Source organism: Arvicola amphibius, chromosome 12 (assembly GCF_903992535.2).
Source record: "Arvicola amphibius chromosome 12, mArvAmp1.2, whole genome shotgun sequence".
Taxonomy (NCBI): Eukaryota; Metazoa; Chordata; class Mammalia; order Rodentia; family Cricetidae; genus Arvicola; species Arvicola amphibius.
In genome coordinates, this window is record NC_052058.2 from 150988195 (window position 1) to 151011902 (window position 23708).

Genomic DNA, 23708 nt, shown 5'->3' on the forward strand with positions numbered 1-23708 from the left:
ATGTTTATTCAGCTTCTCTTCGCAGGGCCACAGCCCTCACCGCTTCTTCTATAACCATGACTTCCCGTGGTCTCCCCACCCTCTTCCCGCATCTCCCATCCCTCATCTCTTCTCCCTTCCTACTTTCTCACTGTGATTCAGCCAGAACATTATTTGCCTGCCTTTTTTTCAGGCATCAAGGTCTTGTTAGGTGTTTTTCCGTGGGCCTGGAATGTCCTACGCAGTCACGTATCTCTTTCTTCTCTTCTTTCTGTTCAAATGCTATCTTATCAGACACTTTCTTCAACTGCCCCATATAAAGTATCAGGCCACGTCCACCTAATCTTTCCCTTCCTGTATTTGCCCTCTCTCCCCAGTCATCACTAGTTAACATAGACTGCATTTTATTTCCCTGTACGTCACAGACTGCAATGCTTTATTAATTCTTTCTCCAGGCCAATACAGCAGGTAAATGAACTCAGAGTAATTGCACAGTCAGTATGTGCCAAGGTGTGACTGGAAATATGTGAATAAAACAGGCTGGACACGACTTTCACAATACTATCCAGTGGGGGAAACGAGCTGACTAAGTAGTTGCTATGTTCTAAGCACTTTACGTATATATTTTCACGGCCATTATCAAGGACTATGGCAAAAGTAGCAGAATTCCTAACAGAGCTAGGATTCAAGTCCGCCATGCAGGCTTGAGTCTGTACTCCTAGCCATACCAATAAGCAGAAACACGCTTTGACACTGCCGCTGCAGAAGCAGCCAAGACCATTGGGAGAGCCAGACTGGCAATCTGCTCCAGTCTCTAAGTGGGAGGTGCCAGCAGAGGCTTTGCAAAGGCAGGCTTCCTTGAAAAGAGTAACGACAGGCAGTCTGGAGCTGCATGGGGCTGGAGGCTGTTCTGGACGTGGTGCATATGCAGTGAGCTTGAGTGGTAACCCAGGAGCCATCCACACATAGCAAAACCATGGGACTTGAGATTTCCTGAGAGTATCTGACAGAAAGGAAACAAGGGCCCATTTAAAAGGTAAAAAGCCAGGCAGGCATGGTGGCTTTTAATCCCAGCACCCAGGAAGCAGAGAAAGGAGGCGAGTCTGGCCTACATATCACCTTATCTCAAAAAACAAGTACCAACAAAAAAGGTAAAAAGCCTAGAAAAGCTAAAGAAAATGGCCAGAATGTCAGGAAACTTCCAGGCCCACGAGTCATGGAAGTTGAGGACAAAGACTGCTTTAAGGCACAGAGGACAAGGCTTCCCGGTCATCACTGCCCACGGCTGCAAACCTCCAACTGGCCTGAGCACACGCCCTCACTCCAACCAGCACCCCGTCCTCAGGCTAGGAAGCACTGCTCCCCACCAGAAGACCCTTGTGGTAGTGCCTAGGGACTATTAGCAAAAGGGGTCAAGAACACTAAGACCAGTGATGAAATACATACAGCCTCAAAACGTCTCCAGCCCACACTTGGTTCAGCTGAAGTGTATGCCAAGTTCCCAGCACGTATGTTCTCCCCACTGCCACCAGATCCTGAGCCTTTGTGTAGCCTAGGATGGCTTCAAACTTGCAATCCTCCCGCCTGTCTTTTAAATACTGGGGTCATAGACATGTACCACCATACTCGACTTGTTCCTACTCTTGTTTTCTCGTTTTGAAAGAAAAACTAAGAGGAATACATATTTTCATACATAGAGTAGTCATATTTTAAAGTTCTGCAATTCTGTCTAGAAAGAACATATGCTTAAGTTTCAGGTACTTTAACCTACGCCTCAGCTTCCTCATCTGCTGCTGGAGACCATCGCCACAGCTACGGAACACAATGAGGAATGAAGTCCACGGCGTGATCCCTTGCACTAAGCAGCTGGTCACCAACATTAATCTCCTTCTCTGGCTCCCTTGCGCCCAGCGATGTCTCTGGTGGGAAATCACAGTCCCAACATTCCCATGCAATGTTGTTCTACTTCACACTGTGGGGATCTTCTCACCAGCCTTTGACTCAAGACAAGACCCAGAGAGAGTGGTCAGGGCCAGGGGCACTCGACTCAGGCAGGGGGCTGCCTGCTATGCGTCCCTATGTAGAGCCCCTGACTTTCAGCTAAAAGCTGGAGATAGGTCACCATCTATCCTGCCCACAGCATTTCAGAGTCTAGCCTCAGGAACAGGTATATCTTCAACATCTCATTCTTTTCTCTACTTCTGGTCCATATTGCTAAGAGCCTTTGACTGTGTGAAATCCAATAGGCTGGCATGCACACATATCTGACGAAAGTGGCAGTGCTGGACAAAAAGCAGTGCACAGTGGGGCCCCCCTCATATCAGCAGCACACGGTAATGAGATGGCATGAAGTTTCCAAAAGTGTGGCTATTCTAAGATCAGGCAATGGCTTTGGGTAACCCATCCTTTCAGCTGAACCATAGGCTCCTTGAGGGTAGAGAGTTAATGTAAGAGACAAATCTGTCTTTATTTTCATATCTCTACGTCTCTATATTTAGCAATTCTTCAAGTAAATGCGTAATAAACCCTTTTGCTCTGATAATCAGGAGAAAAAAAGGAAAATAAAGAAGAACAATGGAAAACAAAACCCCACAAATGCACCCTGCAAGCATCAGTACTTCCCCAGAGTCAGAAGTCCAGGAGAGAGAGGTCATTTGCACAGAGGAAGACGTTCCTGCTTCTCAGATCTGTTACTGGATTTTAATTTCTACAGTAACCTTAAATTCATGTAGGAAGCATGTAAGATATAAATATTAAGTCTAGTGCTAGCACTTGGAAAGCTGTTGTGTAAGATGCCCCTTCCTAGGAGTCAACCATGTTTCCTTGCTACAAAAACCTTTCCCTAGTTTTGTAATATGCAATAAAAAGTGTTAGTGAATTAAATGTCATCTTTATCCCAAAAAGAACAAATGAAAAAGCAGTGGTAGTCTGCTGTGCTTGATAAAAACAAAACAAGATGCAGGGTTTGTCAAGAGTCACGAAGGAGCTGTGTGTTGTGACATGCCTGGAACCCAGCACATGTGAGGAGAGGCAGGAGGATCTAGACTTCAAAGGCATCCCTACCTACACTAGGAGTTGGAGGCCAACCTGGGCCACACGAGACCTTGTTTCAAAAAACAAACAAACAAACAAAAAAAAACCCAACAACAAGAAAACAAATCAGCGACAGTCATCAGTGATATTAAAACAGCTCAGGTCCTCTTCCCTTTGGTCACAAGGTCACAAGGTAGGACAGTGTTTCTCGAGCCCCTTGAGCATGACAGATAACTTATATGATTAATGAAATGTCTGGTGGTAGGTATGTCTCTGTAAGAATCATCACACGAGCGCCCAGGTGGACTTTCATCAGCCTGGACCTCCAGATGACTACAGCGAACAGCAACAGCACAGTGACCAGGCAGCAGTCTCAAGAAATAAACCACTTATAAGTTACTGAGATTCTTGGAGTAATAGATTCCCAAGCTTCTGCTGAGTCACATCAACAGCAATTGTAGCAAAGGATTCTCAGCTAATGGTTAAGAAAGTCTTGCTTGTTTCCGAGGAGGCTCAGCCTCTGCTGATACACAGAAATGTATCTCAGCTCCAGCCTTTACGGGTGATACAAATCAGCAACCAATATGATCTGCATAATGTGTGATTTATTTCATCTGCTGCTTATGTAAGAGATATCATTGGCAATTAACGTTGTTCTTAATTACAGGTTGGTTATTTTTAGGATGGAGTTTTACCTCTATATGTCAGGATGGCTTGGAACTCACAGTGAGTTCCTGAGCTACCTTAGTTCTTCCTGCTTAGTTACCCAAGTGCTGGCATTACAGTTGTACACAACACCAGCTTCCTTCAACAATGAATTTTCTTTTCTTTTGTTTTTTTCAAAAAAGGGTTTCTCTGTGTAGCCCTGGCTGTCCTGGAACTCACTTAGTAGACCAGGTTGGCCTCAAACTCAAAAGATTCGCCTGCCTCTGCCCCCCAAGTGCTTAGGCTAAAAGAATGCACCATCACCACCTGACCCTTTTTTTGGTTTTGTTGTTGTTGTTTGTTTTGCTGTTTTCTGAATTTTCTTGAGAGGACTATATTCCAAACAGATTGCTCTGAAACATCAAACGTTCTGTGTACAGCATTAGCTACCTTGTTGTCCTTAGCTTCTAATAAGGAATAATTAAACAAATCAAAGAGGCTGTGTGTGATTTGAACAGCTAGGAGCCACTGAGTCTGGACCCTCAGCAGGGAAAGGGACGGACACCAGATCTTGGCCCACACACTCCTTCCCTGTTCTTTTTAAACATATTGTACAGATTTGGGGATTTTAAGAAAACCTTTTTGCTAAGCTGTCAGCTGTCCTGAGGGAATGAGATTCTGGCCTCTAAATCAAAGAAGTCAACACCGAGGAAAGGGGACAACAGGTGGACAGACGGTGTGTGGGTCTTTGACAATAGCACCAAACTGTTGTCTTATTGCTCTTTAGCCCTGGCCTACAGCTGGCTTCTGGAGTTGAGATAATAAGTGCATTTCCTCATTCTTTAAGTAAAAATCCCCACTTTTGACGCACCTGCAGGGAAGGGCTAGGGATGCAATGAGACAACAGGCTGGCCTTGACTTCCTTCTTCTTTCTCAGGCACATCCACAGAGGAAAAGACGGCCAGGCCAAGCAATGGTGGCACACGCCTTTAACCCCAGCACTTGGGAGGCAGAGGCAGGCGAATCTCAATGTGTTAGAGGACAGCCTGGTCTACAGAGGGAGTTTCAGGACAGCCAGGACTGAAACTTTGTCTCAAAAAAAAAAACAAAACCAAAAAACAAGCAAACAAACAAACAAAAACCCAAAAAACAAAACAAAACAAAAAGCCCAGCCAGGTGGTGGTGGTGCATGCCTTTAATCCCAGCACAGATAATCCCAGGCAGAGATAGGCCGATCTCTGTGAGTTTGAGACCAGCCTGGTCTACAGAGTGAGTTCCAGGGCAGGCTCTAAAGCTACAGAGAAACCCTATCTCAAAAAACCAAGGGAAAAAAATAAAAGGAAAGATGGCCAGAGACAGACAGTCAAGAAATCCAGCTAGCTCCTACTGTAAGAACTTAAGCTCAAACAGTATGTCTAATGTCCTCTCTTCAGTAAACTTACACAAAATTAGGTATCCCTCACTCTTCCTTTTGTTTCAAGAGGCCAGCAAGCAAGGCAGACTAGCTGCTGCTTGAACTGTTCCCAGAAGGGCCATCTGACAAACATAATCATTGTCACAGTTTACAGGCACACTGTCCTCAAATTTTCAAATTTCTGAAGTCCCCTTAGACTTCAGAAGTTCAACCACGAACACTCAGCATTTCCCACTTGGCAGTTTTTCTGGGCTCAGCCCCACCCAGCAGCACACCCGCCAATCCTACTGAGAGAGGACAAGCACGACCATCTAGCCCTTTGACGAAGCCACTGAAATGAGTCCGAAGACTCAATCTCAAAGACCCAGTTGGATTTCAACCCCTTTTGCTGCTAAGATGCTGCAGATGAGAATGCTACGTCACTCACTCAGTTTTCAACAAAACAAAACATCACCATAGTCCAACATCAGGACCCTGAGCTGTGTTTAGGGGATGCTGAAAGCACTGAGGACCCAGTCACCTCTGTGTCTAACGAGTGGATGGCCACCTCACAGACAACAGAACTGGAGCCTATTCAATCACGTTGAAAATTTGAGGACAGTGTGCGCCATGAGATCTTGTCTCCAACAAAGAGTAGGACATTAAAACAAGACCATCAAGACCGATTTGAGAATTACCATCAAAAGCCGTAGTTTCCCTGCATGGTAACACACGCCTTTAATCCTATAACTGGTAAGGCAGAGGCAGTGAGTTGGTAGCCAGCCTGGTCTACACAGCTGTTCCAGGACAGCCAGGCCTACACAGTGAGACCCTATCTGGGAAAAAAAAATAGTAGTTTAACTATGAAATAAGTATGAAATATAGAAATATAGCTGACTCTATAAAGGGGGAAGAAAACAGGTTAAAAATCAGGAAGATTCTGAGGTAACAACAGGAGATCAGAAAGAGCTCACAGCACTATGTACTACAGAAACAATAAGAAGGTGATGGTCAGGGCTGGAGAGAGGGTCAGTGGTTAAGAGGACCAGGGTTCAATTCCTGGCACCCACACGGCAGCTTACAAATGGTAACTCCAGTTCCAGGGGATCTGGCACCCTCACACGGACATGCATGCAGACAAAACACCAATCCACATAAAAATAAATAAATCTTTAAAAGAAGGAGGAGAAGGAGTGGGTAGTGTTGGCCAAGAAATGGTTACAGGATCTGGAGATCAGTAAGTCACCTAAGAATGGCAGGTGATGGTGGGGTTAATATGTGAAAACCAGGTTATGGGGCTCTAGAAAGGAAATTGATGAAATAAAAATGAAAGATGGGTATAATATATAGGACTGTTCAGTTCAAGGCCGGGCAGTGGTGGCGCACACCTTTAATCCCAGCACTCGGGAGGCAGAGGCAGGCGGATCTCTGAGTTCGAGGCCAGCCTGGTCTACAAGAGCTAGTTCCAGGACAGGCTCTAGAAACTACAGGGAAATCCTGTCTCGAAAAACCAAAAAAAAAAAAAAAAAAAAAAAAAAAAAAAAGGACTGTTCAGTTCAGCTATACAGTAAACTCAAGGCCAGCCTAGGCTACATGAGACCCTTTCCCAAAGCAAACAACAGAGACACCGAGATTGGAAAACTTTCCAAAGTATTAGAAATTCAGTCATACGCAGTCTACAAGACCGGTTGCTCTAAGCCCCGAGTGTGAGGTAACATGGAAGCTAACAGGACCAACTGGCGCACACCTGCAAAATAGGCTCTGGCCTCAGGTGGGAAGAGTCTTCAGTTAAGAAGGATGGAATTCAGTCATAACCTTGCCGTTCTGTGATAGGTCTTTTGCCTATACAAACAAAACAGCTGATGATGAGGATATACCTGAGATGGCAAATGTTTTGTGAGGGTGACTATAATAAGCTAGAAATGAAATGAAAGGGAAGTCGCTTGCTGGAAAACACCTTCAGACAGTCTAAGGGTGACTAAGACAGGGTTCTGACTCCTTCTTCCACCATTGATTTCAACTCCAATAGATAAGAACGGTCATTTCCTGTGCCAATCATCAGCTAAAAATAAACAGTTGTATAAACAGTAAAGGAATCTGCTGTGGCAGCGCGGTACTTTATGGAACTTCACTGAAGATAAGACATATGAAAAAGGGCAGTATTTTATTGCCACTTCCTTCTAAAAGCCATGCCCAGTAAAACAGAGCTGGAACCACTTTACTGACTGAGCAGACATCCTCACAGATGTTTAAAACAGCATTAGAATGAGGCCAAAGGTCACCCAGGAGATAGAGAAAATGGCTTCGGAAAAATCCTGACAGCCATTCACGATTAGAAACCCCAGGCAGCAGGAAGAACAAGAAAGAACCCTCTTTAACCTGATAGAGAATGTTTACAAAAGACCCACGGCAAATGCTGCACTTCATAGCGACGGGATGAACGGTGCTTTTGAAGCCAGCAACTAAGACCTGATGCCATTCACCCCATTTCTCGTCAGCACAGCGTTAGAGATCCTGGGCAGCAGAGTGGGGGGTGGAGCAAACATGAAAAATAAAAACACCGGAAAGAAATAAACAAAATGTCTAAAATATAAGAGTATTTTTAAGTGTTTAACACAACCACCGGTCTTGGTACAAAATATAAACAAAGTAAATTCTATATAGCAACAATACATTGAAAATTAATATTCCTGGGCTGGAGGGATGGCTCAGAGGTTAAGAGCACTGGCTGCTCTTCCAGAGGTCCTGAGTTCAATTCCCAGTAACCACATGGTGGCTCACAGCCATCTATAATGAGATTTGGTGCCCTCTTCTGGCATGCAGGCAGAATATAGGCAGAACACTGCATACATAATAAATAATAAATTTTTTTAAAAAAGAAAATTAATATTCCAAACACCATATACATAAAAATAGATGTCTAGGATAAAATATAACAAAATGATAATTAATAGAGCTAGACTTTTTCTTTCTTTCTTTTTTTTGGGGGGTTTTTAAGACAGTTTTTCTGTGTAGTCCTGGTTGTCCTAGAACTCACTCTATAGTCCAGGTTGGCCTGGAACTCACAAAGATCGACTCCCTCTGCCTCCTGAGTGCTAGGATTGAGGCAAGAGTCACCATCACCTGGCTTTAACTGACATAGCTAAAGAAATGGAAAACTAGAGCTAGATGTGGTAGCTCTTGTCTGTAATCCTAGACTTGAGAGGTGAGGCAGGAGGATCAGCATAGGTTTGAAGTCACCTACATAACAGGCTATGGGAAGTTCACAGACAGCCAATCTCAAACACTTTCCCCAAAAGAAGTGAAAAGATACATAACAGATACAGTTTTATTGTAAAAAATATACATTACCTTCAAATAGAACCCTGGTACAGTCAACAGAGAAGAAAAAGCAGAGAAGCCACTGGAAAATGGCCAGGAAGTGTTCTGCACAGTAATGCTAGCAGGGACGAGTCTAAAAACTCTTGCTGTCATGATCATAACAAACTAATAAAATTATGCTCGTAACAATGCACAGTTTTATCAAAACAAGGGAGGCTGGAGAGATAGCTCAGGAGTTAAGAGCACCGACTTCTCTTCCAGAGGATGCAGGTCTGATTCCCAGCACCTACAGGATGGGTCATAACCATCTTGTAACTCCAGTTCCAAAAGACCCAACACCTTTTTCTGACCTCCATGGGCACTGTATAAGCAGCATACAAACAAACATGCAGGTAAGATACCCATACACATAAAATAAATAATAAAAAATGAGGATTTTTTTAAAATTACATTTCCTTCCCAAAGCCGTGGATCACTGGAAGGTCATTGGCTGATTTGCCAGAGAACATCACTGAGGACAGCATGTGCCAGCTGGACGAATAACATTACTGTCCTCCTGTGAGCTGTCTCCTGTTTAACTTGGCACATGAGGACACAGGCCTCATCATAGTTATGCTAACAAAACAAATCTGAGAACACTACTTGGATCTGTGTTAATTCTGTCCAAATAGACTTTTCTAAGAGCATCTTGCATCTGATCTCAAATGATGTTACAGATGTATTATTTACTATGCTGCTCCTCAGCAAAGTTTTAGTTTAGTTTTGTTTTTAAAGATTTTTACTTTATGTGCTTGAGTGTTTGGCTCTTCGTATATGTACAACATCATGCCTAGCATCTGTAGAAGCCAGAAGAAATCTCCTGACTGAAGTTACAAACAACTGGTTGTGTGCTCCCATGTGGGTACTGGAAACTAAGTCTGGATCTTCTGCCAAGAGCAGTATGAACACTCAATCTCTGAGCCACGCAGCCTCCCAAGATACAAACTGCATTACATCAGAGTTCCCGAGTTCTCTCCATTCCAAAGCTTCACCATCACTAGCCTATGTCTAGGAAACTCATTTCAGTTTTGCAGGTACAGCTACTTATCCTGGTGTCATAACGCTATAAACCTGTGAAGAAAAGAGCCAGGAAACAGGCCTGATGGTAATATCTGTGTGCTAAAACTACTAGTAGATCTTAGCAAAAACCAGCCACCAACAACACCCGAAATACACTGGGGCTGGAGAGACAGCTCAGCAGTTAAGAGCACGGGCTACTCTTCAAAGGATCTGGGTTCAATTCCCAGGACCCACATAGCAGCTCACAACCCTCTGTAACTCCAGTCCTGAGGATCCAACGTCATAGCCTTGTCTCTGGGGGTACCAGATACACATTTATTACACAAACATACATGAAGACAAATACTCATAAACATTATCAAACAAACAAACAAAAAAACCACCAACTCTCGAAACTATTTAACATCTTTTAGAAATAGGGTATGGTGGCACATCACAAGCCTTTAATCCAAGCAGAGGGAGGCAGATCTGTTTCAGAACAGCCAGGGCTACACAGAAAAACCCTGTCTCAAAATTAAAAAAAAAAAAAGTAGATGGATAAAAACATGTTTGCTTATCTATCTATTTTTGGGGTGGAGGGCACACATGCCATGGGCATGTGTGGAGGTCAGAGGACAGTTTACGTGGATTCTGAGGATCCAGCTCAGGTCATCAAAGCTTGGCAAACAGGTACTTTCACCCACTGAGCCATCTCACTGGTCCCTCAGAACTATTAAACTTACTAAATAAAACAAATTCAGGCTTGATGTATGGCTTGGTGGTAGAGTACCTGGTTAGCATGTGAAGGGCTCTGGATTCAATCTCCAGTACTGCAAAACTTAATTAATTAATTGATTAAAACTAAGACTCTAGAAGTAGGTCAGAGCAAAAGAACAGGAGAAGGAACAGGAAGGTACACAGGCAGCTTGACATGTCCTAAACAGTCTTCCAGGAGCCCTGCTCTAGGAGAGGACATACCTTATCCATATGAAAGATCAAATCCAACTCACATACATTTTCAAAACACTTATCCAGAGTCTCCACAAAAACCTAAGAAAAAAGAAGAAAACGAGAAAACCATTACTCGCGGTTTTACCGATGTCACACAAGAAAGTAAAGGGGCGAGCCTGAAGTGTGTCTCAGTCCCACCGAGACAGAAGCTCAGGCATGAAGATGGCTGGAGACCAGCCTGAGCTACACAGTGAGACCTCAGGGTCATTAAAGAAGGGTGATGGGGATGGAGAGATGGCTCAGTGGTTAAGAGCATTGCCTGCTCTTCCAAAGGTCCTGAGTTTGATTCCCAGCAACCACATGGTGGCTCACAACCATCTCTAATAGGGTCTGGTGCCCTCTTCTGGCATGCAGGCATACACACAGACAGAATATTGTATACATAATAAATAAATAAATAAATAAATAAATAAATAAATAAATAAATAAATATTTTAAAGAAGGGTGAAACTAGAGATGCCGGCCAATAACCCCAACTATTCAAGCAGGAGGATTGAAAATGCAAGGACTTCTCGGGCCACTTGGGGCAATGCTATCTTAAAATTTTATAAAAGCAAAAAATAAATAAATAAAGTAAAAGGGGCACCCATGACACTCCTTTTCCCTCACAATAGAGCTCAAAGCAGATCAGCAAGCCCAATCCCCAACATTAACTGACGCCTACTTCTTAGCCAACCCCGGGGTCAATCATATAGGCAGGAAAGCCTTGTTCTCTGCCTAGCAGTCTGACAAGCAGACACATTAAGGCTTTCTCTTCTCTTTCATAAGATGCTAATTTACATAAAAGAATAAAACACCAACTACTTACCATATTATGGTCTTTCCCCAAACCTGAAGTACACATATATTAAAAAACTTCCTTACAATATGAATTTAAAATTTTGTATTTATGCATTTTTTCTTGTTTATTTATTTTTGGTTTTTCGAGACAGGGTTTCTCTGTGTCGTCCGAGCTGTCCTGGAACTCACTCTGTAGTCCAGGCTGACCTCAGATTCAGAGATCCACCTGCCTCTGCTGCCCAAGTGTGCCACCACTGCCTGGCAACTATTCCTTTTGTATCTGTCCACCCCTAAGATCTCATATTAACAGCACAATATAAACATTTAAAACTTTTAAAAAACTTATTTATGTGCATGTATGTCTGTTGTATATGTGCCTGAGGAGACCAGAAAGGCGTCAGCTCCCTGAAGCTGAAGATCCAGGCAGTTGTAAGCTGCCTGAGGCAGGTGCTGTGAATTAAACTTGGGTCGCTTGCAAGAACAATATGTTTAACCACTGAGCCATTTCTCCAGCCAGTTTCAACTTTTAAAAGTTCCAGTCTTTTTCTTTTCTTTTTTTTTAAGATTTCTCCTCAGGGACTGTGACCCTGCCACGCAGTACCAAGTCTCAGCTTCTCAACCCTGGGACTTGACTACAACTGAAGCTGCACCTCCTCTATGGCCTCTTCTACCCTCCTATGGTGCCAAGGCTCAGATGTTCACCCTAACCTCTTCACACCTTCAAAACCAGTACCAAGTCAATGACTCTTATTTATTACCACGGTTCCCAGCATGAGATACAGCCTCAGCCCCCTCTGGACCAGAGCTTCTGTATGCTGACCCTGAGGAAACACCTCTCAAAAGATTTCACCTGGGTGATGCTGACCTCTTCTTAACTATGGCTGATTTCTCAGTTCCAGCTGACCAGCGTCAATCATCCTAGCAAAGCAAAGGTCTCACTTCAGTCGCACTGGTCTCTTGTTAATCATGGCTGATTCTTCAGCCCCAGCTGACCAGAACCAAGGATTCTTAATTCAAAATATCATATAATTGGCCTTACTAATCTCTACTTCTCTCTGAAACTTCACAAACCAGGTCTCTACCATTTGCATTTCTCTCAGTATTCTTATCGTCCAAACTCCCACAGAACAAGCCACTGAGCTCTGAGCACTTGATGGCTTTTCCAGCCCAAAGTTCAAATGCCAGCACAATCCTCCCAAAACCACATGGTCGAGTCTGTCAAGCAATACCCCACAACTGGTACCAATTTCTGCCTTAGTTAGCAAAGTGTTATTCCATCCAGAGCTTGACTACCATCTTCCTTGATGATGCTGATATCAAGATGCAATGAGCAGAAGTGTCTGACATCCTGACCTAGGACTGATAACTGGTACTGGTTCCTATTAGAAACCAAATACTGGAAAATGAATGGCCATTAAGTATTAATACTCTAGGACCTAGCGACTGTATTACTCGGGTGTATATCTTACAGAAATGCAAGCACGTGAAATTCCAAAAATGTCACAGTGGTACTATGACAATATTTTGTTTAAAAACAGCAGTGGCAGGACTGGGGAGATGGCTCAGTAGTTGTTTTTGTAGAGGAGGCACTTGTTGCTCTCGCAGAGGACCCAAGTTCAATTCCCAGCACCCACATGGTGGCTCCCAACCTTTTATACCACAATTCCAGGAATCTAAAGCCCTCTTGATACCTCAGGAGGCACTGGCATGCACATGATACGCAGACATACATCCAGGTAAAACATTCATACACATTAAAATTAAATAGATAAAGCTAAAAAAATTAAAACAAAACAACAAAAAAGAAATAGCAGTTTAGTAGTTAAAGCTGGAGTAGTGGTGGTGCATACCTTTAAGCCCAGCACTCAGGAGGCAGAGGCAGGAGGATCTATGAGTTTGAGGCCAGCCTGGTCTACAAAGCAAGTTCTAGGACAGCTAGGGACTACACAGAGAAACCCTGGAAATACTAGAAAATTTTACCAAATTGAAAAGTTCTTCACGTACATATTCCAAATCAATCATTTCTGGAAAATATGAAAGAATACTCTAAGAAAACAGTGATAACAAGGACAGATTTTTCTTACTATGTATCAGAATCTGTCATAAAACATTAAGAATTAAAATATTGCAACACTAAAAAAAAAACCAAAAGCATAGGGCTAGCTAGCAAGATGGCTGCTCGTGGTAAAGGTACTTGCTGACAAGCCTGGACTCAGGGTAGAGGGATAGAACTGACTCCCACAAGATAGTTCTGACCTGGTGTTGGCTAGCTTTTTTTTTTTTTTTAAGTTTATTTATTTATTATATATGCACATGCCATAAGAAGGCACCAGATCTCATTATAGATGGCTGTGGGCCATCATGTGGTTGCTGGGAATTGAACTCAGGACCTCTGGAAGAGCAGCCAGTGCTCTTAACCTCTGAGCCATCTCTCCAGCCCCCCGGTGCTGGCTAGCTTTATGTCAGCTAGTCACCACAGTGGCCTATGGGCAATATGGGCAAGCCTGTTGGGCATTTTCTTGACAAGAAAGCCCAGCTCACTCACTGCAGGTGGAACCACCGATGGGCTAGTGATCTTGCGTTATCTAAAAGCAGGTTAAGTAGTCATGGAAAGCAAGCCAGTAAGCAGCAGTCTTTGGTGGCTTCTACTTCAGCTCCTGTCTCCAGATTCCTGCCCAGCTTGAGTTTCTCCCCTGACTTCCCTCAGTAATGGACTGTGGTGCGGAACTGTTAGTTGAAATAAACCATTTCCTCATAAGCTGCTTTTCGTCCTGGTGTTTATCACAGCCAGAGAAACCCTAACAAGACGGCCCTGTAAACCTGCACCAGGGCACTCATGCTCTTGTGTACACCCTCTCTCTCCCACAAACACATTTAATCAAAATGTACACATTTATAATTTTTTAAGCTAATGCAGTATTTTAAGCTGGCGGGGACTGAGCTGTTGTCGGCTGTAGCCACTCAGTGGCTAGGTGTTGGCACACAGCAACTTAGTGCTTTACTTTCCTCCCCTGAGTTTCCCTTTCCTGGCTCTTGAAGACCACCTGGTAGAACTGGACTTGGCTTTCATATCTGATCCACTGACTCCACTTCTGAGGTTGCTGTTGTCTTTGCGTGACCTCCCAACAATTACCCCGAATATGACTTTATGTTTTTCTTTTATGATTTTGCAATTTTTGTTTGTTGCTGTTGTTGTTTTGTTTTTACAGAGTCTCACTAAGTAGTATTGGCTGGCTGGAACTCACTGTGTTACCAGATGGGGCCTTGAACTTGGCAGTGATTCTCCTGCCTGTTTCCCTGAGTGCTGGGATTAGGGAATGCACTGCCACAGCTGGCCCAATTCTGTACTTTTATAGGAATCAGTATCAGATACATCATAAAAAGTTAATTTACAAACACTAACCAAAATCACCATGTAATATTTTCTTCAACTATGTATTTTCTAGCTGATTTTGTAGAAACCGGAAATCCAATGCTTTCTTGACCTCACACTCAGGAAGCATGATTTTCATGTGGAGGCCAGAGGGTACCCTCAGGTGTTGGTCCTCACTTTCCACCTTGTTTGAGAAGGAGTCTCTAGTTGTTCACCCTTTTTATGCTAGAGTAGCTGGTGCATGATTTTCTTGTATTTTATCCCCAGCCAATCCCACCCCCAATCCTGGTAGTTGCTGAGATTTCCAGCATGTTAGTCCTATTGTTTTTATCCTTCAAATTCCAATAAAAGAGCTCATATAGCTTCGGTCTTTTGTTGTTTGTTTGTTTTTCAAGACAGTTTTTTTTTTTTTTTTTTTTGAGGGTTTCTCTGTAGCTTTGGAGCCTGTCCTGGAACTAGCTCTTGTAGACCAGGCTGACCTCGAACTCACAGAGATCCTCCTGTCTCTGCCTCCCGAGTGCTGGGATTAAAGGCGTGTGCCACCCCTGCCCAGTACATTCTTAGTCTATTTAAAAACTCTTTCATCTTTAAGACTAAGAGTCCACAAAAGGCATCCTGCAACAATTCGGTCTCAGCCTCCTGAGTAGCTGGGACCACAGCACCACCGCGCTCAGCTTTCAGCTTCTTTCATTCTGTTTTGTTCTCATGTGTGCCTTTAGACTTCGTAAGATAACTCTGGCTCTCGGCTTTGCAACTAAAATTGGCTATGAAATTAACTAGGGGGAGAAGACACTATGTGTGCACCATGCTTTTGCCCTAGGCTACTACCATCATAAGTAAGAGTTAAATGTGTAGACACTTAGGACTGCGGAGATGACTCAGTCGGTAAGTTCTTGTGGCACAAACAGAAAGACCTCAGTTTGATCTCCCAAAACCCAAACGAAAAGCCCAGGGCAGCAAATCCTAGCACTTCAGGGGGAAAGATAAGATGCTGCCTGGGGCTTGCTGGCAAGACTGTCTTAGCTGAATCTTTCTTTGGCTCTAACTCAAAAATAAGGTGGGAAACCACTGAGGAAGGTACCAGATGTCAATCTCTGGCCTCCACAGCAGCTACACAAACACCAGTGCACGTGTCTTGTATAAATACTCCCATGTAGTTTGGTTTCAGAGGTGAAAGGAATTCAAAACTAAATTAAAAACCAAGGGCAGTGCAAGGGCTGGGCAGAAACCGACTAGAGGGCTGCTCAGGCGCGGTCCCAGAGCGCCACCTGGTGGACACTGGGCAACTCTGGCGGGGTAGGTGAGGAGACTGAAGAAAGATGCAAACCAAGGCAGATTACTCAAACCCCCTGTGAACTCTGAAAGTTGCCTCCATTATTTGAAGACTACACATACCTGGATAAGGTCCAAGATCCCAAGTTCACTCTCTGAGGAATCCACACAAAATACGAAGTAGAGGGTGGCATAGTGCCGGTAAATCAGTTTGTAGTCAGCACCACCGATCAGACTGCAGGAGACAGAGGTGAACAGTTGAGAACGCAGATCTTAAGTAAGCATATCCGAGAACCCCGCACCAAAGAAGTGAAATGGGCCTAACAAAGAGGAAGGCTGGTCACTCACAACGGCACGACTCAAATGGACAACAGCTAAGTTTGGGAGAGGAACTTAAAGCCACTTGACTTCACCCTGTAGCTTTCTTTTTACCTATCTTGCCAGTGACCCAAACATCAGTGATGGCTTGGGGCTGGAGAGATGGCTCAGGGGTTAAGAGCACTGACTGGTGTTCCACAGCACCAGGTCCAATCCCCAGCACCCACATGGCAGCTGACAACTGTCTGTAACTCCTGTTGCAGAGGTTCTGACATCCACGATGACAAAACACCAGTGGACATAAAATAAAAATAAATTAATTAAAAAAACTTCAGAGTGATGGCTGAAGCCCAGTAAAGCAAGTGTCACCCAAAGAAAGCCAGGCTGTCTTCCTGACATGAGCAGCTCATGCTAAGAACAGGTTATAGGGGTCTGGTGTAGTGGTGTGCACCTTTAATCCCAGCACTTGGGAGGTAGAGGTAGCAGACCTCCGAGTTCAGGGCTAGCCGGGGCTACACAGAGAAACCCAGTCTTAACAACATCCCCTCCCACACACAGGTTATGTATGCTGCATCAGGTAGCCACTGATCCCTGAAGAAACAAAAGTAACGAAGGCCCCCAAACATGGCTCTGGGGACTTGGGGCTGGCGACCTGAAGCTGATGGCTTACCTTCCACCTTCTAAGAAGTTACAGATGTTGTCATCCCGCTTGAGGACCAGATGGAACGTCTCTCGAACAATCTGCTGCTGAATTTCTTCTGGCTGTGGAACAACAAAAAGCTGGGTTGGGGGCAAGTGAGAAACAGAGTGTCTGTCAATAAGGACGGCTATGTAGAAAAGGGGATTTACACTGAGGACAACCGGAAAAGATCATGTATAAACACAGGGAGAACTGAGAATGACTACGGGAAAGACAGGGCTACAGAGATTAAGGTGGCTTATTTACCTACGTATCTCAGTCACAAATATTGCCATTTTATAGACAAGGAATCAGAATTCATAGACTCACAAAGATCCTCAAGTTTTGTTTTGTTTTGTTTGTTTGTTTGGTTTTTTGAGACAGGGTTTCTTTGTGAAGCCTTGGCTGTCCTGAAACTAGTTCCATAGAACTGGCCTTAAACAGAGATCCACCCACCTCTGCCTCCTGGGAGCTGGGATTAAAGGTACGTACCATCACTGCCCAGCTTTTTTTTCACCTGAAAAAATATCTATACTGTGTAATTAACAAATCTCAAAGTTCCAGCACTGTTTGAAGGTCAAGATGTACTCATGTACATTGCCTCAAAGATAAATTTGTCAGTGTTTTTAAGCTGTAATACCAGTGCTACATATAAGATGCTGTCTTGCTCACCAGCAATTGGGAGAAACAGAAAATGCTATATTTGCAGATCTTAATTTTGTACAACTAAACAAAAGTACAAATAAACTTTTTCCACTTAATAGTCACTCGCAATCTTAAGAAACCTCAACTGTGAATATAACTCTTGATAAATCACATTTGATTTCCACTTACATGTATGAGTTTTATAAAAAGTCATGTGTGATGGCCCACTTCTGCAAGTCCAGCATGCTGGAGGCTAAGGAAGGACTGTCACTGATAGCCTGGTTTATATGGTGAATTCCTGGCCAGCTTGAACTGTACTAGCTCAACAAAACAAAACAGAGGGAAGAGTCGGGAGGGGTAGAGAGGAGCAGAGAAAGAAAGCCCACTGTAGTAGAGCAAGTCTGTAATCCCAGCATTTGGTAAGTGAAGGCAGGAGGAACATGAGACCCTGTATAAAGGTGGGGGGGGTGGGGTAGGAATGGTAATGCTTTAATATCAGCAAGAAGCAGGAGAATCTGTAAGTTCAAGGCCAGCCTGGTCTACATAGTAAGATCCAGGGCAGCCAGGGATACATGGCAACACCCTGTCTCAAAACAAACAAAAAGGATTAGGGAAAAACCAGACAGAAACTAGGTAGTTAAAAACTCTAGAAGAGAGACCAGCAGTGGTGGTACATGCCTTGGAGGCAGAGGCAGGCAGATCTCTGTGAGTTCTAGATCACCCTGGTCTAGAGAGTGAGTTCCAAGATAGCCAAGGCTACACAAAGAACCCGTCTTGAAAAACCAAACCAACCAACCAACCAACCAAGCAAACAAACAAAAAAACCTACAACAATAACAAAACTCGAGATCAGGAGCTGGAGAATTGGTTTAGTCTTTAAAAGCATTTGCTGCTCTTACAGAGGACCCAGGTTCAATTCCCAGTAGCCACAGGATGCCTAACAACCATTAGTTAATCCAGTCCCAAGGGATCCAGCGCCCTCTTCTAACCTCCAATGGCACCAAGTACATATGTGGTAGACACACATAACTTCAGGCAAAACAGTCACACACATAATATAAATAAATCTAAGAAGAAAATTTAACCCAACCCTCTAGATAGTCTTCTCACATCGTAATGTGGGATCAATCAGTCAGGGATGATGTTTAAATGCAGGTTCCTCTTTAATATGCCTGGGCTAGAGCCTGAGACTACTCCTACAAGCTCTAACAAGCTCCTACAGGACACCAGTGCTTCGGTTCTGGGGGACCACACTCTGAGGGGCACAGCATAAGTAAACGTTCAACTTGAATCTTCCTTAAGTCAGGAAAACACAAATTATCCCAGTACTTGGGAGGCAGAGGCAGGCGGATCTCTGTGAGTTCAAAGCCAGCCTGGTCTACAAGAGCTAGTTCCAAAAACTACAGAGAAACCCTGTCTTGAAAAACAAAAAACAAAAGCAAACAAAAAAACTAGTCCCTTTCATTCTACATGCACTTAGCTTTGAGAGGGCCAGTTATTTCAAAGCTATGAAGTATGGGGAGGGAGGACGACAATACAAAAACCAGGAACTAATCACTGAGGAAATGGCTGGCTCGGTGTGGGCTCTAAAGGCTCTCAGTGCCTAGTGAACGCATGGATGCAAACTTGTTAACTGCTGGCCCACAAACTGGAACAAATCAATCACTATCTTTCTGGTTTCCATGTGAACACACCAAGCTCGCATTTGCCAGGATGTTGTCAAAGATTAACTCTGCGTGCTCAGAGGCACAAAGCACATTAAGCATCAGCACTTTTTTAAGCTGACAGAAACATCTTTTCAACTGAAGCCCTTTATCCAACTATAGGTGAAAGTGGCAAAAATGGGGATGTGGTGGTGGTATGGAACAATGAGGCCAACTAATTCCTAGCTCAACAGAAAGGCAAACTTCGGACTGCTTCCGTGCCCCAGTTATTTTACAACCCTTCCTATCTATTAGTACGCAGTAATTTTCAAGGGACTCTCGCTCAAGAGGTTTTTAAACAAGTCTATGATCTTCAAAGGCATACAAATAGCTAATAAGCATAAGAAAAGATAGGTGCTCAGCATCCTTAGTTACTATGGAAACAGACATCAAAACCTTTTAAAAAGAGATTCATTTTCATCCACTAAAATGCCTTTAATTAAAGGCAACATGGCTAGGATTTATAGCCCAGTGGAGGAAAAATGCCTAGGATGAGAGAGGCCCTAAATTCACTCCCTAGTTCAGAAAACAAATCAAAGAAGATGCACATTGGAAGACATATGAAGAAAATGGAATACTGATGCATTGTTGATAACAGTGTGATAGGGTACAACCACTTGAAAAACACTTTAGAAGGTTCTTAAAATGTTTACCATTGGAGCTGGAGAGATGGCTCAGCGGTTAAACAGCTACTCTTGCAGAGGACCCAGGTTCAATTCCCAGCACCCATATGGCAGCTCACAACTGTCTATAACTTCAATTCTAGGGGACCCAACACCTCACACAGACACACATGCGGGAAAACACCGATGTACATAAGAATAAAAAATAAACTACTTTTAAAAAAAGGTTTATCGCTGAGTTATTAATGATTCTACTACTAAAGTCAAGAGAAATGAAAAGCTATGCCTACTAAAACTAAAACTCAACACATGAATGATCACAGTAGCATTATTTATAAACGCTAGATACAGCAATAATGGGAAACATGGAATGAGCAGCAGAGCACAGTGGCATGCCTGAAACTTCGGGATGTGGAAGGCTGGGGTAGAGAATCTTTTCTATTCTTTTGGCAGTTGGTTGTTTGGGTTTTGTTTGGTTTTTTTTTTTTGTTTTTTTTTTTTTTGCTGCCTATAATGTCTTCATTATGTACCCGAAGTTGGCCATGAACTCACAATCCTACCTCAGTTTCCCAAGTGCAGTGAACATAGACCTGTGCCACCAAGCCTAGAGGGACCTCCAGTTCCAAGCCAACCAGAGCTACATAATGAAATCCTGCTTCAAAATAAGAACACACACATATATATGAATGCTACAATACAGATGAAACTTGAGTATATCTTCATAAGTAAAAGACTAAAAAGCCCATACATTATTACAATTCTACTTAGATAAAACGTTCAAAAACTTAAAGAGAAAGCAAGTGCTTGCTTACAGTCAGTGAAGTGGTCTGCTTATAGGGAGGAGTTTCTTTAAGGGTAGAAATAAAAAGGTTCTCAAATTGTGATATGGTAAGTAGCTGTATAATCATCTCTCTCTCTTTTTTTAAAGTCATTTATATCTCAATAACTTAGGAGAAACAAATGTATACACAAGTTGAAGTTATATTAAGCGTATTTTTTAAAAAAATGCTGCGCCTACTTAAAAAAGCAAATTAACCAGGCGGTGGTGGTGCTTGCCTTTAAACCCAGCACTTGGGAGGCAGAGGCAGGCGGATCTCTGTGAGTTCAAGACCAACCTGATCTACAGAGTGAGTTCTAGGCCTGGTTCCATAGCTACTGAGAAACCCTGTCCTGAAAACCCAAAAATAAAAATAAAAAAAGCAAATTATTTTTCATTTATGACAAAAAAGGAATAAAAATCCTAGAGACATTTCTCCCCTGTCAACTCACACAAGAGTAGGAAAGGTAGGGCTGAAGCCTGAATGTTTTCTAATTCCATTCCCCTTGGGTTTAACCAGTCTCTCAGTTTTGTATTTTGAAACCTAGCCAAGAATAAAAGGTTGGGGGACGGGAGACAAACAATGTTTGTGTTTTCCCAAAGGAAATGATTCTAGAAAATGAACATTGCTGAGCCATCCCGTGACAGCATTTGTTTAGTTGTTTGCTTTCTTGAGATACGGTCTGGTGCAGCTTAAGCTGGCTTTGAACAACTGTCTATCTGAGGATAACTTTTAAGTACTCATCCTTAGGACTCCATCTCCTGAGTTCTCAGCTTACTGGTGCACACCGCTACATCTGACAGCTTGTAATATACCTCATTTTACCCCTCCCGCTTTTTGAGACAGGTTTTCAATATGTAACAGTCTTGGCTGTCCTGGAACTCGCTTTGTAGACCAGGCTGGCCTCAAACTCCCTGAGATCCGCCTGCCTCTGCCTCCCAAGTGCTGGGATTAAAGGTGTGCACCACTAACCCCCACCCCCGGTTAACCCCAATTTTGAAATCTTGTAATCTTACTGGGTAAAGGGTAGACCAACCCTGATAAGTCCCAGCCAACAATGAAGCAAGTAATTACAGGAAAGAACTTCTCCCCACCTTGAGAAAACAAAAAACTTACAAGAACCCAATGACTCGACTATCACAAAACTACGCTCATCAATCAAATTTAAAAAAAAAAAAGCCTAAAGACAATGGTTTTTGTCGTCCAAGATCCCCATGTGGCACACTGTGTACCGTGTCTGGCCTAAGACCCAAGGGAAAGTGTCAGAAAGCACAGAAGAGCCGGGTCCCCGGGAGGATGAAGCGGTGGGTCATGCTCGGTGCAGGAGCCCGAGGTGCTGGCGAGCGCTGCTGCGCGCCGAGGGGAGGGGAATGGACGCGGGTGCGTGACGGGCCGGGCCGCACTCACAAAACGCTGGTAGAAGCGGACCAGCCGCGGCTTCCCATGGTTGTTGAAAACCAGAATCGCCTGAATCATCTTTGCCGGTCCCGCTTCTCTCGGCACCAGCTGCTCCAAGCAAGCTCCTCCTTCCGCCACAACACGGGCACTTCCGGTTGGTGCCCTGCCCAAAAACTGCTCCCGGAAACATAGCCGTGGTGTCCTGGGGTCCGAGCACCGAGGGGTCCGGCTGCTCTTGCGCCCTGGAGAGGCTGGCTCGTCTGGGCAACTGGGGTGTGGAAGCCGAGGAGCACGGTCGCCTTGGCCAGCCTGGTTGGTTATCAATCCGAGCCTGCCTAGGACATGAATCCCGTATTGGGGCCCTTCACTCTGGTTGCATGGCGGAGCCAACCGCGTCATCAACGCGGATCTAGGACGGCAACTCCGGCCAACAACTGCGCCAGTTTGAGGGACCGGGAGGGAGCTTGCGTGGCTTCTTCGCCGTCCTAACCTTGGGCCAGCAAAAACTGGGTTTTTAATTTTTAGTATTACAATGCTGCAATGAATTAGGGAAAAAAAAAACTCGTACAGACGGTAAAGTCGAAATCATATGGGATTTTTCATGCAATCCCATTTAAAAGGTACGGTTGGCCTCGAACTGGTAACTCCTTTTGTTTCCTTCTTTTTTTTTTTTTTTTGGAAACAGGGTCTCACTGTGTAGCCCTGGATGGCCTCGAACTCAGATTCTCCTGCCTCCTAAAAGCTGTGATTAAAAGCTTGCACCAAGGCATACATCCCGGTTGGGGGAAAGGGTTGTAAATAAAAATTTAAATGGCCAATTGCCCGAAGTGTAGCAAAATGACTCAGATATTGAGTGGGGCAATTGAACTATAACACAATAATCTGTAGTAAAATAATTTTAAGGATTTAGTTTTAATTGTGTGAATGCGTGTGTCTTTGTGCTGGTGTGAGCGCATTTGTTTACCCTCGGAGCTAGAAGAGAGCACCGTGGAGCTGGCATTACAGGCAGTTTAGTGTGAGCCACCCGATATGAGTACTGGGAGCAACTCCAGTCCTTTGGAAGAAGTAGTTTTAACCATCTTTCCAGCCCTTGGCATAAACTAATTTTAATATGTGGTGTAGGGGGTATCATAGTTTGGCTGTGGAGCATCTCCAGTCCAAAAACTGTCTCTCACCTCTCCATATTTGCAGCAGCACACTGTCCCTATGCTCACGCAGGAACAATAACATAATAATAAAAAGGTATGGTGACAATAAAGCTAGGGTTGTAGCACAGGTGCTAAAGTGCCTCCACCAAACCTGGAATTCTGTCTCCAGCCCTGTATAAATGCTGGTATGATGGCACATGCCTGTAATACTTGGGAGACAGAGATGGGAGGGAGAGGCAGAAGTTGAAAGTCATCAGCCTTCAAAAGGAACAGATACAGGGGCGAGAGAGATGTCTCAGCAGGTGGAGGCGCTTGTTGCCAATTCTGATGACCTGATTCGGAGTCCCAGAACCCATATGATGGAAGAACAAACTTCAGCAAGTTTATTACACACAGTAATAAATGTAACCAAAACTATTTTTTAAAGAAGTAGATGCAGGCCAGACAGTGGGGGTGCATGCCTTTAATCCCAATACTCAGGAAGCAGAGGCAGGTGGATCTTTGTGAGATCGAGGCCAGCCTGTGCTACTG

The 23708-nt window shown here is 43.8% G+C and overlaps 1 protein-coding gene across 1 annotated transcript in view; it reads right to left on the bottom strand.

Annotated features, from left to right (window-relative positions):
• Positions 1-22173, bottom strand: part of Ap3s2 (adaptor related protein complex 3 subunit sigma 2) — a 41353-nt gene extending 19180 nt beyond the window's left edge. Inside the window, exons 1-4 of the mRNA XM_038313714.1 lie at positions 22039-22173; positions 16834-16925; positions 15969-16080; positions 10388-10459 (exon numbers count right to left, since the gene is read on the bottom strand). Of these exons, the coding sequence (XP_038169642.1) occupies positions 10388-10459; positions 15969-16080; positions 16834-16925; positions 22039-22107 (345 nt within the window). The 5' untranslated portion in view covers positions 22108-22173. The remainder of the gene's footprint in view (positions 1-10387; positions 10460-15968; positions 16081-16833; positions 16926-22038) is intronic.
• Positions 22174-23708: the final 1535 nt, after the last annotated feature.